This window comes from Drosophila montana, unplaced genomic scaffold, assembly GCF_035044405.1.
Source record: "Drosophila montana isolate Dmon_TW-CO22-7 unplaced genomic scaffold, ASM3504440v1 contig_3216_1, whole genome shotgun sequence".
In the NCBI taxonomy this organism is placed as follows: domain Eukaryota; kingdom Metazoa; phylum Arthropoda; class Insecta; order Diptera; family Drosophilidae; genus Drosophila; species Drosophila montana.
The window spans coordinates 1,135,222-1,147,782 of NW_026998096.1; the positions used below are offsets into that span (position 1 = coordinate 1,135,222).

Genomic DNA, 12,561 nt, shown 5'->3' on the forward strand with positions numbered 1-12,561 from the left:
TTTGCGGCAGGCGATGTCCACCCCATGGGTTGACTCCCCAGTGAAATGGTAAATGGGCCATGGGCTAACTGCTTGATGCTGCTTGGGCTTGGGCTTCGGCTTGGGAGCCAGGCTTAAGTTGACTTTAACGCCTGAATGCATCACTGAAAAACTCGAGGAGCGACTCGGCATGCTCATAGTGAAAGTTTTTGTAAACCGAAAACTTTTTATTAAAGTCAGCAGAAATCTATGGGACCGGGTTCGGTTTTAAATTTCGCCTCTAAAACTCACCCAGCAGACTGATTTTTTTTCTCATCCCCCCTCTCGCACTCCCTCTCTATTTCCCTGTGTGTGTTTGACAATGTGGGCGTGGCAGCTGGGCTGTCTGTTGCTCTGGTCAAGTTAATTTGTATGTGTGGCCGTAAACTTTGCCAGCTTAGACTTGCAACACGCCCAACTGGGCACTGCCGAGCTCACCGCCCGGCTGGGCAATGGATGTTCTCCGCTTTCGGACAACCTCTTTTGATATCTCAAATGTCCAGTTGCCAAGTCCAAGCGAGCAGGCACTGCTCCCAACTGGTCCCCCATGCCCAGTGGCCAATGGCCACAATGTGTGAATTTTGTTGGCTTATTGCTTTTGTATGCCGCATAATTGCTGACTTCTTTCACACATTCACACACATGATTGTGCGTGAATTCTGTGTATGTCTGCTAGACGTTTTGTCCTTGAGCATTGCGCATAATTCATAAGGCTGAAGAGCTCCCGATTTATGCTTCGTTGCATATCCAATGCCCACGTCGAAGGATGCCAGAGTAGCGTTAGCCTTTGCCCAAATGTTTGGCCAGTGGCTAAAATAGATAACAAGCGAAACAGCCCCCAGGCGGGGACGAGCAAAGGCAACTCTCCAGGGAAACGAATGGGCCACAGTAGTAACTCAGCAGAGTGACTAATGTTGCTCGCAGTCCATCAAATGCCACGGCACACTACAAAATCAATTGGTTTTCAATCGGCAATCCCGCAACACCCCGTTTCCTATCCCATTGCCTTTGTTGGGTTTCTATATCCACGCGAGGTGCAAACAGTTTGGCGCCTGGTGCACTGGCAGGGCAACAAGCCTGCTGCCAAGGCGACCCTCGCTTGCTGCATAAACAAGCTAATGGACGCATAGCAACTGGACAGCACGAAATTTTGTTTTTTCTAACCACATTTCTGGGCATTGAAACCAACTGCGTAGCATTGTGCGGATCGCACCTTGGGGCAGATTTGTGGTCTATGTGAAGCTGTTTTGCGCCAAAAATGCCTTGTCTATCGGCCTGTAATGTGCGATTTGTGAGTGCCGAGGCGCAAATCAAGCAGAAGTGCCAAGAGCTGCGGGCACGCGCTCAGACTGCCGCCTATCGGCCGACACCTGGAGGATATAGACCATTTACTTCTGTGGCTCCTAACCCAAGCTTTGCGCCTTTTCGTAGACGCAGCGAACAGTTTGCGGCCTTCGATCAAAAGCAGCTAAAGCGCAATGAGCGGGAACGAAGACGCAATCAGGGCGCCAAGGAGCTTGTGCTGCGGCCCAGCGATCTAAAGCGACTGAAGGAAAAGTGCAGGGTTGTGAGCATCCACGAGAAGTTGCAAGCCATTGAGCAAAGCGAGGCGGAACACCGCAAACAGTTGGAGCTGGTAAAGGAAACAAAGCAACGCTTTAAGGAGATCGACGCCGCTCGCAAGGCGACGTTACCCAGGGAGCCTGAAGAGAGCAGCAATGTCGACGAGGCGCTGGAGGAGCAAAACACGGTGCTAAGCCGAGCCATACTGGCCAAACAGGAGCAGGAGGAGGAGGTGAAGCAAGTCAACCGCATGATTCTCGACGCAAAGTGCAAGGCCGTGCGAGAGGCACAAATCCAGGAGAAACAGCTCCTGGCTAGGGCACTGCGCGAGGACGACGAACGCCTGGCCAAGATGGTCAACCAGCGAGCAAAAGAGGCTCTCAATGCTGAGGACGAGCGAGAGCGGCTCGAAATCGAAAAGCGAGCCAAATATGCACAGGAGATTCGCCAGCAGCTGACTGAGCGCGAAAACAAACGCTTCTTGGAGGCCCAGCGGGTGGCCGAAGAGGCAAAGCACCTGCGCAAGGCCACCGAACTGCTGCGAGAAGAGGAAGAACGCCAGCGCAACTTTGTACAGCTGCGCAAGCTTCGCTTCCGCGAAGAGCTGCAGCGCATTCGCGATATGTCCAACATCTTCAAGACGATGCTCTGCGAGCAGGAGCGACTGGCGGACCTGCGGGTGGCAGCCTATATGCGGGAGAAGCAGGAGAAGGAACGCCAGCTGAAGGACATGCAGAAGGTGGTGAAAAAGGAGTTTGAGCGGAGACAGCAGCGCATCTTCACAATAGCCGCCGAGGCCCAGGAGACACGTCAGACCAACGAAGAGCTCAAGTATCTCAAAGAACGCAATCGAGTGGAGCGCGAGTATCGCCAACGGGAGAAGGAAGTGGCCATGGCAAAGCGGGAGGCCGAACGCGATCTGCTAGAGTCGCGCGCCCAGCAGGCACAGGAAATGAAGCAGCGCCTGGCCCAGGAGATAGCTCACGCCGAGCAAGATTTCAACAAGCTGCTGGTACGCATGCGCGATGAGGAGGATAAGCAGAAAAGGCTAGACCGCGACCGCGACCTGCGCACTCAGACATATCGGCGTGACCTGAAGCAACAAATGACGGACAGGCAAGAGGAACGCCGCCGGCTGGCGGACATCGAACGTGAGCGCATGCAGAAGTGGCTGGAGGAGGACCGCCTGCGGGATGCCAATATCAAGCAGGTGATCAGCTCCAAAATTGCAGCCATGCGCAACAATTGTCTGCCCGAGAAGTACTTGAAGGAAGTCGAGAAGCAGCTCAAGAACATCCAAGGTACTCGCAATCGAATTCGTTGACCCCATAATAGACGTGCACTGCATAGCTTTAGGCGTTGCCTTCTGGCAATGGACACAATTTTGAGATATTGAACACCGCCCGTAACTATGCAAAGTAGTAACTATACTAAAACATTAGTTAAGATACTTAAATCAGCATTTTGGCTGATTTACACAGAGATTACGCAAATTATACCATCATGGCAAAATTTATAATAAAGGCGCCTGTGCTTAATACTTGATTTCAATTGCAGGCAAGGCTTAATTCGAGCTTGAATTGATATGATCAAATTGAAGGTTCTCTTTGTGGGGCATTTCTTACGCTCTCACGTATCTCTAAATCATTCGGCATTTTAAACCGCCGCCTGAAAGTATGCCCCACAACTTTGTGACACCCGCAAGCCGCAGCTTAAATTAGTGGAAAAAATCAAAGACATTGACGATAACCATGACAATGTTGCGTGCGACACAGTTAGGCACACCCATTCCCACACACAAAGCGCTAATTTCTTAGCATGTGGGTGTTTAGTTTGCCATTCTCTCAATCTATCTATCCAATGGCTCCCAGAGGCAAGCACGCAAGCACACACACACCACACACACAACACAAACAATTACGAGTGCTGCACATGCCAAAAAACTACCCCGCACTCCCCGGAATGAGTGGTAGCAACTTTTGGCTACAATAAAATTTTATTATGCCAGACACATACGTGGCCACGCACACACATACACACAAATAGAGGGGCAAACAAAGCAGCCACCGATGCTGAAAGTTGAAGATGCCTTCTCTACTGCCTGACGACTTCGACGTCGACGAAGTCTTGTGCATGGTTCAATTATCGTATTTCATGATTCGTTAAATTTTCGCATACGCCGAAAAATACGCAAGACATTGCCAGGGACCCACAGCTTGCCCTCCACCACTTCCCTGCTGCTCTGCTGGCGGGCAAAGAAAATCCAAACTGAAAAACAGGTTTTTCCCCTAGCAACCATTGTGATGTCTACCTACAATGAAGCTGACGCTGGAGACGGGCTGCAAAACTGGCAGACTAGCTGGCTGCCTCGCATGTGGCAGTAATAATTCCAATGACAATAAACGTTGTCGTATTTACAAGTACCAACACACGTACACACATTTTCTACACACACACACACATACACCAGCACTCTGACATGAATTGATGAGAAAAGTTTTTGAGGAAATGTCAATAGAGTAGCAGAGACAAACTATGCGTCGATGTAAGGAGAAGTCTGTCAGTCACAGTGGTAAAATGCGAAGAGATTACACAAAATATATTTGATTCATAGAGTACAGATTGCAATTGATAGTAAGAGGTGCTGATAAGTCGGCTACTCGATAAATATTTACCAATGTGCGATTAAATAAGTTAATCTACAGCCGCTTATCACTCATTTAAAGACGTTCTTTCCCATCCTTGAATTCAAGAATACGCCAGAACATCGATCAATCATCGAAATATTGATTAATAATTTATTTTTTATTTTATTTACGTATTTTATTTAATTAAAGTCTGCATGGTACACAGAAAGTACACTCCGGAATCGAAAAAAATAATAATTATATTTGGATATCAGAATTGATTTTGGCCCACTGTTCAACATATTTGCCATTTATAAATATCATGAGTGGCAAAAGGTAAAAAGGCAAGAAAACAGATATTGTAATTGGAAAAAAGGGAGGAAAATTGCAGCAGCTGCAGTGCACTGCACTGAATACTTTTGGGGTCCCACCCACAGTCGAAATTTATCTGCAAGATTGCACTCAATTGTTTTGTATTTGTGGAGAGGGAGATATTTCTGCTGCTATACCAGTATCTAAGAGTAGCTACGATTTTTGTGCTTGAAAATAAATTGCTTGGCTTCAGTTTTGCGTGTTATTTCTATGGCTTTTCTTTGTGGTTCCGTTTCGGTCCCATATTTTATGCGCTCCGCTAAACCACAATGGACTTTTGTTGTACTCGTAGGTCGTTCAAAGTGGCAGATATCCCGTAATGTATCCGCATCTGGCTTAGTGTATTCATATCTAGGTGACTAGGTAATGCGCCTCAATTGCGCAAATTTAAACATCAATCGCTGGCTGACAAGCTAAAAAAAATGGGATGGGGCTAAAATCAATATAAATTGGCAATTCTCTTGATTATGCTAGTACCAAAATAAATTAGTGGAAAGCAAATTGATGGGACTCAAGCAGAGCATGCCTGGAAATTGACTTCAAACGAAAGATTCCAATACTCAAATATCAAAATAGAATATTTAAAAATAAATAAAAATTAGATACATGCAGCTGCTGTCTTTTCAATTAAAAATTCCAGCTCGAACTTTTGTTTACTCCACAGTTAAAGTTACTGGCGCCAAATATTCAAAATGTCGAATCACAATAGAGCTTTGTTTATTTTGGTTTGCTTATCAGTTGAGTTATGCGAAAAGAAATACGCTTCCATTGTTTTCAGGCATACTATGCTGCTACGACTAGACGCCTGCTTAGTATACAAACAAAAAGTGTACCATGCGTCCTTATCAAGTGATTAGATACGAAACACTTCTAGATACTTGTATAAAGTGTACCTGTTTGTCGTGTGTCTACAGAGTATATTAGAACTACAATTACATATTGGTTTTATCGACAACAGCTATCAGAAAAGCGTTTGGTCTTTGTCTTATCTGGCGCTCTTTTATCTGTTGCTGGCCCATAAGAAATTGCGATCAGGCACAAGATAAGTTTCCAAGAAATTATTATTAGCAGACATGTGGAAATATTTGAAATACTTCGGAAGTTAGTCTGACCTCCCAGCAGAGACAATATATAAATATCTATCAACTCTTGGTAGATTGTTGAGCTTAAAAAATAGAATTTAATAAATCAATTTAACAATAATTGGTAAATTTATTTGAAAGAACAAACAGTGGACACTCGACAGCTAAAGCAAACAAAATCTGACAAAAACTAAACATAATTAACATAAAACAAATAATTGTAAATAGTTCTGTTCATAAATCGTGCGGCTTATAAATCTTAAATGTGCCCAAGCACATTTTTCTTCTTTATAAAATTTTTTTATTTATTTATTTATATTTTTTGTACACTATTTTTATAGCCTTATCAACTGTGCGACTATCGCAGAGAATTCAAAACTATTCGACGCCGGCGGCAGTCAGCGTAGCTGCCTGAAGATTGTATCAGCTGATTGGAAAGACGCATGCCTCATGCCGCATGCAACATGCTGCCGCTGGCCATCTGCCCACTTCAAAGTGGCGGCTGCGACATGACTGCGGCATTGTTTGCAAAACAAACAAGCTGCAGCCGAAAAGTAGCCGCCTTTACCAGACGGAGTAATTGCAACGACACCATAATATCGCTGCCTCGGCAAGTACAATGGGTGCGATTGCGAAATTGCGATAATGCGGGCTAAATCGAAACTCTAGGAAAACGCTGTGGAAATAAATACAGAGTGTACAATGAACCGCTAACGCGCCATGAATTTTGAAACAAATCCTCAATCGTAGACAATTTTGCCTGGCCGTCCCACTGTGCGGCCGCAGCGTTGCCAGATGGACGCATAGCCGTTGCACAATGTCGCCGTCTCGCCTCGGATTTCGTAAATCATTTAGCTTAAAGCAGTATGTGCATATCAGGTAAACAGTGCGTGGCGCGCTTATCACATATTTTGTTTGTGTCGATTTCTAATGGAAAAATAGTCGAAGTAGCTGCCGCATTGCATTGTCAGCAGCGGACCAGCCCCATCCCATAGATAAGTCTCTGCCGGCTGTCGGCTCAGACCACATTTGGCAAGCATGCGGCAAGCGGCAGCTCAGGCGGCCCAGTTCCAGGGGGCGGTGGCGTTGCGGCACGTGATGTGGGCGGCTTGTAGCTATCGACGTCGTCGACCTCGTCGTCATCGTGATCGTCAACATTGTGGGGTCCACAGTCCAGCGCAGTTGTGGTAGAGGACGCCGCAACCGCAGCCGCAGCCAGAAAATGCACCTTTGTTGAAGACGTCGAATTATTATTCTCGGCCAGAAGTTGATGGTGTAGATGATGGTGGCGATGGTGGCAACCGCTGCAGCTGGTAGGCGCGCACATGTAGCCCAGCGCAACCGGGCTGGCCGCGTGGGGCCGCGCATGCAACAGATCGCCCACATAAATAGCCGTGATTGTGGCATAGACAACACCCAGAAAAGCGCCCGCCAGCACGTCGGACCAGTGGTGCCAGTAGTCGGCGACACGGCTCAGCGAGATGTACCAGGCGGCCATGAGCAGCAGGAACTGGAGAATGTGGCGCATGACGCGCATGCTGCCACGCCCCTGCCACACGCTGTGCACGTAGAACGCCAGCAGGCACATGGAGTAGAAACTAAGGCTGCTGTGCGCGCTGGGAAAGCTCACGTGCAGCTCGCGTATCTGCTGTGCGGAGAGGTTGCGATTGCTGCAGTAAAACTGCTGCATGTAGATTTCCGCATTTTGGGCATCCGCACAGCCGGTGCCATCGGGCAGCCGCGGCTGGCAGGCATTGTAAAAATGCGGACGCAGTCGACCCACCACGTGCTTGGCCAGCTCCGTGGTCAAGAAGGTGGCGATGAAGCCAAAGCTGAACGTTGCCTGCGCGCGCCACAGATTCCGCAAATATTGCCGCATGCGCAAATGCCGGCAGCTGCGCATTATCTCCACGACGCAGATGAAGAGCATGGGCAGCAGCAGCATCATTACCAGCAGCATGGGCACCGTGATGGTGCACTCGTGGTACGGGTAGCGTAGTGATAGATCCGAGCAGAAGAAGCCGCGCTTGAATGTGCGCATGTTGATTGATTAGAGTTTCGGAGTAAATTCGGAAATGGCTATATATTTTATTTATTAGGCGGAGTTTTCGGAGTAAATTCGGAGTTTTCTAGATGTTTAAACAAATTTTCCTTTTATATTAAGGGGTTGCGTTGGAAATCCAGCGAAACAAAATACTGTTATTTAGTTGAGTTCGGAGTTAACTCGGAGTAAGTTAATAATTAAAGCATTATACGAATATTCGACAGATACTTTCTAATATTTCGTAGCAAATTAATTTGAATTTCGCGACGTAAAACAATTATTGTTCTGTTTTGAAAATCCTTATCGCCCAGCTTGAACTGAGCTAGCCACACATACAAGTACAACAATTCTTGCGGATTGAGTTTTTTAATCAACAAATTTTCACACATCCGCGTGTCTTGTTCATTCACTTTTTCGGCACTTGACATACGAAAATTGCGCATTTATTTATATTCGTAGATTTAACAACAATTCGATTTGCTTTCTAAATCTTCTGCACGACTTTTCACGTTCACGTCAAAGGCAATTTTTCATTGTCCATTGTCTCTGGCCGGAGTGCAGGCGCAGTCGTAATTGCTTTTACAGCACTCGCGCGCTTTTTCGGAGTTTCTTTCGGAATTCAAATTATATCAATTAGCTCTATTGGCCAGATAAACCAACTGTCAGTTTTCCGTCTCCGTCAGTTGGCTGACTGTTTGGCTGTTTGCCTGTGGGCTGTGGGCTTCCTGGGCTTCCACCAACCTCGCTGGTCGCGATCACTTCGTTGTCTATCCGGAGCTAAGCGACGAGGCTGTCGTTTTCTCTGGGAGACCGAATCTGACTGTGACTGCGACTGTGACTGCGACTGCGGCGACGATCGTGCGGTGGGCTGCGCTGCTGCCGAGCTGCCAATAGCGAGTGTCGGGGCGCAGAACCCACAAAACCCACTACAACGTGCTGTGGAGGAGGGTTTCCTATGTGTTGTTGTGTGGTTCGCACTGATATTGAATTTCAATGCTATGTTTTTTTTTGTTTTTGTTTTTGTTTTCTTATCAATTTAGCTGCGTCGGCGTCGGTAGAGTCGTCAGCGCTTTCGACGGGGCTTGCGACTGCTGCACTCGTATTTCTTTGCTTCGGTGTAGACGCTAATGAGGAAACTGTTGAATTGTTTCAAGGTTTACTTTTGCACAGTTTGCTTAGGCTTGTTTGCCAGAGACTTGGTTGGCATTTGCGCATAATGAAAGAGTTGCATTTACTCGACGAATACCACGGAATGAAGGAGTGCCGCTGCCCTAGCCTGCGAGCGACGACCCGCCTCATCCCAGTGCGCATCGCAGTAGGCCATTGTAACGTGACTAAGTTGGCTGATGGGCTCTGCTCGGATCGATGACTTTATAGCGTTTGTTGATGTAGGTCGTCGGTCCAGCCTCATCTGGAAGCCAAGCTGTGCGCTGTAATGGAGACGACCACGACCACGACGACGACGACGACGTTTGCGAGTGCAACTGCGACTTCGACAAATACTCCGAATGATAGTGGGTCTGGGCTGGTAAACTGCAAATGCAGTTCATAAACTGTTGCAAGTTTATGGCCACTTTGTATTTTTACAGCCAATGGAGCTTCTTTATGGCAGTTTTCAACTGCTCAATTTACATAGAAATTGTCGCATTGGTGGCCATGCGCTGTTAATTTATGTTAATTTCGTAGAGCTCTCGACCGAAGCAATGCTGATCCATTTCAATCGACATGGACTTTATGCAATCAACAGTTTCTTAGTAATTCTTGTTATTTGCCTCGCAAAGTTTAAATTTAGAAGTCTATAACTCTTATAGTCTCTCAGATCGACGCATGCATGCTTACGGACATGTTTTATGGGGTTGGAGAAGCCTGATTCTGCCTGTTAGCCCTATTCAATAGGTTTGAGGGTATACGTAATAGGTTATACTTACGAAATTCATTAAGAACTGCGTGAGTGGACCATAGTCTGACTGAATTCACACACGTTTTTATAGGGAGCATTGATTGTATCGTTCAAAATCCGTTTCACAATGCAATGTTACAATTGAGTGAAATATTTGTTTAATATTTATGTGGGGCAAAAAGGTCTTACAGCTCTTTCAGCCATGTGCCTGATTGTAAGCCGATAGCAATGGATTAAATACAACCACATCACATAACCACATAAATACGCCCCACTTCGAATAATCCGCAAGCCATATCAATAAGCGACCGCAGCACGCGCCATAAAAACGATCATTGATGACCTGAGAGAGCGACAGAGATAGAGAGAGCGAGAGAGGGAGAGAGATAAAAACTGGATCAATACCTTTTTATCTTGGAAATGTTGCTGCCATTCAATTAACAAATATATATGAATTCTAATTAAATTCTTACACAATTTATTAAATACGCTCAGTCAGCGCAAAAGATACTGAGACTGTGTGGGCTGGCCAGGCGGAGCTTACAGGTTCATGCACATAATAATGCTTGTAAAACATATCTGACTATGCAAAATCAGCCCATGATTTTAAACTATTTAGCCATTAAAATTGGGGAAGCAGAGTTCAATGGGGTAATGCAAATGCATGTAACATGCAGACGTCAGCATTCCCAAAATATATAATCTTGTTCAGCGACAATCTGAGAGACTTTAACAATTAGAAAGATCAATCTGGAATATATAGCACAACAGCACATCATAAGCAAGGTTCTAGTTTCCCAAGGAAAAACTGTTCCTTGTTAATATATTAAGTTTCTGGAACAGTTTAAAAATAATGAAGTTTTAGTTTAGTTTTCCGAATTGGGAAATTGAAATGGTGTTGGAGATTTAACGTCTGAGACCCGTCACACATTCCGATGCTCCCAAGGTTCAACAGGTGTGGCTGATTAGCGAAAAGTGTAAAAAAATGCGATTACGATTGCGAATGCTGATAGCCAGCGGATAACGCGTAACAGCCCCTCCCGACTGAGGCTGGGCAGCCCCTAGGAACGCCAAGCTCGAGCTTCCAAAGTGCCTCGCCCAGCCAGACCAACATTGAGGGGAATACGAAGCACCTGTTTGCGTCGCGAAAACATTTTGCTCTTACGAGGGGTAATTGCGATTTCGCGGCATGTTTATTTGTGTGCATTTATTGTTGGCTTAGTTCGCTTCCTCAAGTAGCGGGTGCCGTCAGGCTGAGTACTTTTTTGTGTGAGAGGGTGTATCAGGCTATCTGAAATGTTTTGTAGTGAGCAATTTTGACGGGAAATGACTAAATACTTATGAATCTTTGCGATAAGCGAAAATTGCCAAATTGCCAAAGGGACTATTAATTCGTGTTTGTGCATGTGCAAACAAATTTATGCACCAATTTTAATAGAATATGCTAATATATATAATATAATATGATATTTAAATATGGACATTGAGAGTTTGGAAAAATCTGGACATTTTACAAGAATTAACACCCTTTGGGTTGAACAATTAAAGCCAAATCAAAATAAATTGATTTCAATTCTGTGCACGTGCAATGCACTTGCGAAAACGGGAGCTCAGCCTAGTTAAGACTTTATCATCGGCTGTCTAGAATGCAAATCTTTTATAAACATTTAGCAACTAGTCATTAAAAGAAAGCCAGCCTATTCATAGGCAATTTTTATGAATAATACAATAAACAAGCAGAAAAGTAATGATAACAATTTATTAATAGGTCAATTGACGTCAGCTAAATAAATTGGATAGCGTAAAAATGTTGTTAGCCAACTAATAATTGATTAACCAGCAGCAATCATGATAATCATCCCAGGTATAAACAATATGGGCATTCTAATCCGCGAAGCCCAAACAAATTTAATTAACATAACGACTGAATTAACACTTAAACATGAAAAGAGATACAAAAATAAATATAAATGAATGACAAACAAAAATTATAAATGCCAATTTTACAAGTTAACGAGCCACAGACGCCGTCGTTTGCGAATTCAGTTAGTAATACTTATTATATGAGTAAATATCGCCGATACTCGTGAATGGGAGCCTGTTTCAATCATGGAGCTTGAAAGCTTCTCAATGCAATCCAATCAAGACGTCACACCATTCCGACAGCTGACTGAAGAGGAATGCGAGTGACGTCACTGTCATTCGGCATCGAGGCACAGGTGCGGATTCACCCGGCATAGCTTGGTCATTGATTGGGTCAGTGTGCGTTGAATCTGTGGTTATGAGTCATATGAAAGTCCCACAAAGAGAAAATCCCAAGACGGACTCATTTTCGTATCGGTCCAAGCAGCAATTAGCTCCGTCCGCCGCGTCCTCTTCTTAACACTTCAGTGGCTCATGGCTTGGTTCACCGCGATGCGGTTCCACTTGATATCCACTCAAAAATTATGCACACGCATCAAAAGTGAAGTTGCAGCCAAAGATGCCAGCAAAAGAGAACCACAATGAGCCAGGACCTCCCCCCTAATACCCCCTCACATACTGCCGGTAAACAAGTTTTCGTTTGAGCAGCCAGGTCCCCCCTATAATGTGCCATGGGCCAGCTTAAGCTGTGCTTAATAATTTCTTGGGCTGCAAGTGAAACCAGTTTCTCCATATTTCAAAGCTGTGTGGGGCCCCGTTCCAAAGAATTTAGATGATGGTATATGATTGGCCCCCCAAACTCTGTGTAGTATGCAAACTAACGAATTTGGCATCCGATTTAAAGTCAGACTGGCCCAGCTTTTGACATCCCATGGGATATCGTGCTGTGCTCCAATTATATTGGCCACATAAAAACAATTACTGCAAAACGCAGTTTTAATTTTCATTCAAATGAAAATAAACAAAGTAAAGTATAATTATTTATAGCTTGTTGATGGGCAGGTTTACCCGTTTCCAGGCAACTGCAGACCC

At 45.2% G+C, this 12,561-nt stretch overlaps 2 protein-coding genes across 2 annotated transcripts; one reads left to right on the forward strand and one right to left on the reverse strand.

Annotated features, from left to right (window-relative positions):
- Positions 1-1,276: 1,276 nt before the first annotated feature.
- Positions 1,277-2,905, forward strand: LOC135433019 (cilia- and flagella-associated protein 45). The gene has a single exon (XM_064688938.1). The coding sequence runs from the start codon at positions 1,277-1,279 to the stop codon at positions 2,903-2,905; it is 1,629 nt and encodes a 542-aa protein (XP_064545008.1).
- Positions 2,906-5,772: 2,867 nt separating this feature from the next.
- On the reverse strand, positions 5,773-9,109 carry laza (lazaro). Its single transcript, XM_064688846.1, has one exon. The coding sequence runs from the start codon at positions 7,701-7,703 to the stop codon at positions 6,681-6,683; it is 1,023 nt and encodes a 340-aa protein (XP_064544916.1). The 5' UTR covers positions 7,704-9,109; the 3' UTR covers positions 5,773-6,680.
- Positions 9,110-12,561: the final 3,452 nt, after the last annotated feature.